General features: G+C 49.4%; 1 protein-coding gene and 1 long non-coding RNA gene across 2 annotated transcripts in view; both read right to left on the bottom strand.

The window, feature by feature from the left end:
- LOC132460771 (uncharacterized) overlaps positions 1-6328 on the bottom strand; it is a 182256-nt gene that overhangs the window by 161502 nt on the left and 14426 nt on the right. The gene's annotated exons all lie outside the window — the stretch shown is intronic.
- Positions 1-6328, bottom strand: part of plcd4a (phospholipase C, delta 4a) — a 36803-nt gene that overhangs the window by 25093 nt on the left and 5382 nt on the right. The window contains exons 3-9 of the mRNA XM_060055467.1: positions 6086-6244; positions 4617-4845; positions 4236-4365; positions 3369-3600; positions 2477-2678; positions 1718-1862; positions 231-383 (exon numbers count right to left, since the gene is read on the bottom strand). Coding sequence (XP_059911450.1) covers positions 231-383; positions 1718-1862; positions 2477-2678; positions 3369-3600; positions 4236-4365; positions 4617-4845; positions 6086-6244 — 1250 coding nt within the window. The remainder of the gene's footprint in view (positions 1-230; positions 384-1717; positions 1863-2476; positions 2679-3368; positions 3601-4235; positions 4366-4616; positions 4846-6085; positions 6245-6328) is intronic.

Consider the following 6328-nt stretch of genomic DNA (forward strand, 5'->3'; position numbering starts at 1 on the left):
TCAGCTGGGAGTCAAGTACCCTTACCACTAGAGTTACCCCCCACCCTTCAAATTCAGTATAGTAAGTCAAAAAATGTAACCCTATTAATAAATCTGTCACATAGCAAAGTCGAGTACTTCCATTCAAAGATATCTTTCGGGTCCGCAGATCGAACCAGCAAACAGATCGAACCAGCAAACCCGAGCAAGCTCCACCTTCTGGGCCACCTGATGCCGCCGCTGCCACTCACCTCGGGGGAGGGGAGCCCCGTCAGGCCCTTTCCCTCCAGGGGGCTCCGCAGCAGGGCGTCCCCCAGGATGTGGTTGAGGTGCTGGGCCATGGTCCTCTGCTGCTCCACGCTGCAGTGGTTCTCTATGGACAGGATCACCGGGTAGTCCGAGGCCTGGGGGAGTAGGGGGGAGGAGGTGGATGCTTTTAATATATCATTTTTTGCAGACGCTTTTATCCAAAGCGACTTGCAACCATTCATTCACCTTCAACGCATGCTGGAGGACGAGTCACGAGCAGACCTGCACAGGATGATTGCAGTTTGCGTTTCAATTCATTCATGCAGCCGCTGTGTGTAAAACGGTAAATAATGCGTCCACTTCTCCACGGGTTTGCATTGGGGTCGTGGAAGCCATGAAAACCTCTGTGTTACATTTCGGGCGTTTAGCAGACGCTTAGGGGTCCGAGTCCGACCCCTCAGGGCGACAGACAGCTGGGTCAGGAGCAGCCAAGGGTTAGGCGTCTCGCTCAGGGACACCTCGACCTCGACAGCTAGGCAACCTTCAGTTTATCAGTCAACTGCTCTACTTCCTGAGCTAGCGGTGGAAGGTGGATGTTGTCATTGGAGCATGGTGGAACGGAGGGATAGCGGGGGAGGAGGGAGGGAGGGAGGGAGGGAGGGAGGGAGGGAGGGAGGGAGGGAGGTAATTGAACACTCCCGCCCATTATCACAGCGGGGTGTAAGTAATACCCTTAATTGAGGGGCGAGGCCGGGGCCGAAACGCTGGGGTTGCAGGTAAACACGAGTTCTTCATGGGCCGGGATATTGGTCTGAAGATGGAAAAATATCCCAGCCCCTGGGCGACCTGGGATTTACCTGGTGGGAACCTGGATGTGGCAAGGGCCCCTGAGTGCCTTTTTCCTGGCTGGCACTGCAGGCTATTCATACACTATTGACAACATGGGGCCATTGATACAATAATGAATTAATGGGTGAATGAACGATTCACTATTGATAACATGGGGCATTGATACACAATTGACAACGTGGGTCTATTGATAAGCCATTGACAGGTTCCAGGCAGGATGGCCTCTGGGCCGAGCCTAGGCTAGCAGAGATGCTATCGATAGCATAGATGCCGTTGTTTGCCCTCATTAATACACCATGCAGCACGAGGTGGGGTTTGTTGCTAAGTGCCAGCTGAGCACAATGAGAGCGGGGAGGCAATGGTCATTCGTGACCGGCACTGAAGGAGTGCGACGGGGAGGTTGTACAGTACTGTACAGTAAATACTGCACAGTGCACACATATACACAAAGGACGGAAGGAACCCCTTCTCTTCTCTAGTGTCCTGCCTTTTTCTGCCTGAAGCAAAATATGAATTGCAACCCCTCCGGTGTAGTGGAAATGAGTCCAGCCTGGGGCTTGACAGTGACCCTGAAAGTCGAATTGATTGGGGTTCAACTTTGCTTAAAACCGGACGGTGGGAGGAGGAAGGCGGGGCCTACCTTGAAGGCGTACTTGTCCACGGCCTGGACCACGTCCCGGAAGAGGATCTTGGAGGTGAAGGTGTGGCCATGGTACACGATGGGCTCTCCGTTCGGCCCGTCCCAGCAGTCCACCTCCACGCAGCGGCAGCCCCGCGTCAGGGCCCTGGGGGGGGACATGGTTCTTAAGCCCCGCCCACCCACCCCTCACATCATAGGGCCATTGATACGCTACGCTACGCTCCCTCCCTCCCTCCCTCCCTCCCTCCCTCCCTCACTCATTCCCTTCATTTCTTCCTTCCTTCCTTCCTACCTTCCTTCCTTCCTTCCTTCCTTCCTTTCTTCCTTCCTTCCTTCCTTCCTTCCTTCCTTCCTTCCTTCCTTCCTTCCTTCCTTCCTTCCTTCCTTCCTTCCTTCCTTCCTTCCTTCCTTCACTCACTCACTCACTCACTCACTCACTCACTCACTCACTCACTCACTCACTCACTCACTCACTCCCTCCCACACCCATTTCCTCGATCCCTCTTTCCCTCACTGACTCATTCCCTAACTCTATCACTCCCTCCCTCCCTCCCACCCTCCCTGCCTCACTCCCACACCCCCTTACTCCCTCACTCATGTTCCGTAGCAGGTAGAAAGCCAAGGTAACACATCGTGTCTGTGTTGTGAAAGTGAAAGTGAAAGCGTCAGTGAAAGTGCTCAGTGAAACTGAAACTGAATGTGATACTAAAAGTTAAAGTGAAAGTGAAAGTGTTGGGAGTGTTGGTCTGATGGAGGCACCTGATGTAGCCCTCCACGCTACTCTGGCCCCGGAGCTGGTCCTCCATCAGGTAGGTGTTGTGCGAGGAGGAGATGAAGTAATGGCAGAGCGGCTGGTCCAGGTCCTGGAAGAGACCGCGCCACCGGGGGTCCTGGATGGAGCCCTCCGCCGAGCCCAGGTACATCAGGAAGCCGTCAAAGGTCATGGCGTTGAGCTGCTTGGCTGAGAGACGTGGAGAGATTAGATCATTGTGAGTTGGGTGTCTGAATGACGGCAGGTAAGGGAAGGCCAGAGGGGCTTTTGCATTTTTTTGGGTGATGATTTGAAAATACAGAATTTTTCGTTGTTGATTTCCATTTTTTTATTTTTTACATTTTTTTTGCATTTCTTTTCTTTATGATAGAGTGAGATAGGCAAGAAATATGGGCGATAGACATGCAGCAAATGACCACTGGCAGGAATCGAACCCAGGTCACTGCGGTAAGGACTGAGCCTTTGGTACGCGCTCTACGCGGATCCATTCGTATCCATTGATACAAAAGGTTCTCAAAAATTCCGAGAGACGCAATTTTGTAATTTGGCTTGTGGTTTTCGATTGATGATTTAAGATAAGGGACAGGGAGCATTCTTGATTAGCTCTTCAGTTTTCAATAGTAACATCTTTACCCCCGTGTCTTTTGAAGCTAGACATATAGCAACCCGAGTTATGTTCAGAAATTTGTGCTCAAGATAAATCTTCTATAATCTTGCTTAGTGTTCTGAACAAAACCCGATTTCAGTTCAACTCTGCAGTTGTCCACCTTTTATTTTTTTCATATAGATAACATTTTTTTAAGCATGAAAAAAGTATAACATATATAAAATAAAAACAACTTTTTCGTGTTTTGCACGATTTTCCCGATGTTCCTTCACCTGCGTCCGAGGGCTCGTACGTCTCTATGATCCTCGCGGCGTGGCCCGCGGCATCCTCCGCCTCCAGCTGCTCCTCGCGCAGGAAGTCCTCCAGGTCCGCCGCCGACAGCTTCTGGCCGTCGCCCGAGAAATCCTGGAAGACGCGCATCACGTCGTCGCGCTTGGTCAGCATCTTGTAGAAGAGCACAAACTCCTCGTCCAAGAGCGTGCCCGTCTGGGACCGGTCCGCCATCTGGGGGCCGAGAGGGGGGAGAAGACGGTCATGAAGCTAACACTTAAACCAGCTTAGCTTTGAAAACTTTAAGTTCATTGCCAGCAATAACTGTTCCTCCATGTTAATTGTGCATTTGACTAAATTAAGAACTTGAACTTGTTGTCGTCAATCCAGTAGATCGAATGGGGGGGGGTTGGAGATAAACACAATTTCTAAAGTATGTCTAGCACACCTTTTGAACTTGACGACAAAGTTAACTTTGACTTTGACTGTGGTTCCTCATCACCGTGAAGAGGCTGTGGCTGTGCTGCTCGTTCAGCCATTCATACACACATTAACCCATTCATACACCCATTCACCCATTCACCCACACTGACTGTGGTCCCCCACCGTGAAGAGGCTGTGGCAGTTCTGCTCGTTTACCATTCACACACATTCACCCATTCACACACACACTGGCTGTGTTCCCTCCTCACGGTGAAAAGGCTGTGGCTGTGGTGCTCGTTCATGCATTCACACACATTCACCCATGCATACACTCGTTTACTCATTCATACACACATTCACCCATTCATACACCCATTCATACACACATTCACCCATTCGTACACCCATTCACCCATTCACCGACCCACTGACTGACTCCTCCTCACCGTGAACAGGCTGTGGCAGTGCTGCTCGTTCATGTCCACGTTCATCATCCTCAGCAGGTCCTGGGTCTCCTTGAAGTTCATGCGTCCATCCTTGTTCTTGTCTGCCTTCTTGAACCAGTCCCCGATCCACCTGCGGGCCGCGGTTAAGGAGAGCGGGGGGAGTGGATGCTTGAATGGGTGAATGAATGTGTGAATGGGTGGGTGAATGGGTGAATGAATGTGTGAATGGGTGGGTGAATGGGTGAATTAATGTGTGAATTGGTGGGTGAATGGGTGTGTGAATGGTTGAATGTATTCGTTAATGGGTGGATGTGTGATTGGGTAAATTAATTAACTGATTAGTAAACCAGTATCCTACTGGTTTTCACTGGTAAAGGATACTGGTCCAGCCTCTCCCGCTCCCCCATGCTCTCCAGGCTCTCCATGAGCTTCCTGGTGCCACGCACCCAGGACCGCGCCTCGTCCGCCGAGTCCGCCACCAGGTCCAGGTTACCGCGGCGACCCCGGAACACCAGCGTGAAGCAGCGGTCGGGGGGGAACTCGTCGGCCAGGCTCAGCAGCACCTCCGACTGGTGGCCTTCGCGGACCCCCTCCAGGTCTCCCACCGAGACTGACCAGGGGGGGAGGGCAACGGTTAGAGCACTGCAGTATAATTATTAATATTACTTGGTTATTAAGTAATATTAATTATTAAGTAATTACTTTTAACTTTTTCAAGGGTCATCCCCGTTCAGACACATATTCACCCTTTCATACACCCGTTAATTCACCCATTCATAAACACGTTCACCCATTGATAGACACATTCACACACCCATTCACACACCCATTCACACAGTATCCTACTGGTTTTCATGGTGTGAAGGATACTGATCCAGCCTCTCCTGCTCCCCCCCCCAGTGTGTGAAGGATACTGGTTAGTAAACCAGTATAGTACTGGTTTTCAGTGTGTGAAGGATACTGGTCCTCCCCCATCCCCACCCCAGTGTGTGAACGATACTGGTTATAAACCAGTACCAGTGACTAAAGGATACTGGTCATTTAGTCACTGGTCCTTGAGACATCTCCAATTCACTCAGAGAAAGAGATGTCTGGTCCCAGCAGCCTCACCTGGTCTGAGCCTAATTGGACTCTGGGGCCGGGGGATGCTGCACACCTGTTGCTTGTAACCAATCAGTGTGCAAGCCACTTACAATACGTCCATTTATCAGAGGAAAGCGAAATGACGAAATGACAATATATCTCTGGCGGTACAGTAAGGATGTTCATAGAACATGTCTCTCTCTCTCTCTCTCTCTCTCTCTCTCTCTCTCTCTCTCTCTCTCTCTCTCTCTCTCTCTCTCTCTCTCCCTCTCTCTCTCTCTCCCCTCCCCCTCCCTCCCCTTCCAGGTGAAGACGGTGGTGAAGACGGTACACACATTAACACATTCATACACATTCATAAAAATACATTGTACGTCATACGTTCTATGCTTCCGTCTTGGCCAGGGCTTTCTTGAAAAATAGATTTTTATCTCAATGAGACGTTAAATAAATGTTAAATTAAATTTTTAAAAAATATATCCGGCCGCACTTTTGAGTTGAGTTCTATAAAAAGGAAACATCCATAAGTTACCAAGCAGAAGAATATATGTAATTTAAAAAAAATACATATGTATATAGATATAAATAATAATAAGTTACCAAGATTGAAAATAAATAAATAACAATAATAATAATAAATATAAAGAATTATATATATATTGAGATAGAGGTATAGATATATAAATAGTTTTCCGAGATTGATACCCAAACAAATCCCATTTGCCTTTAGCTCCCTTCTGAAGATGGTTATGCTGTTCCCCACTCACACGTGGAGTGCGGCTTGCCGGCCTTCTTGGACTTGTACCAGATGGTCATGCAGTCCTCCTGCAGCTTGAAGTACCGCTGCTTCTTCCAGGTGCGCGACTTGACCTTCCTCATCACCGTGCCAACCAGCATGGAGCCCAGGTTGTCGTCCCCCTGAATGCCTGGCCGGAGATACACACATGTTTTGGGAGTCATCCAGTAGATGTTTTTGTTTAGATACATCAATATTTGTGTTTTAACACATC

The sequence above is a fragment of the Gadus macrocephalus genome, chromosome 7 (assembly GCF_031168955.1).
Source record: "Gadus macrocephalus chromosome 7, ASM3116895v1".
In the NCBI taxonomy this organism is placed as follows: Eukaryota; Metazoa; Chordata; class Actinopteri; order Gadiformes; family Gadidae; genus Gadus; species Gadus macrocephalus.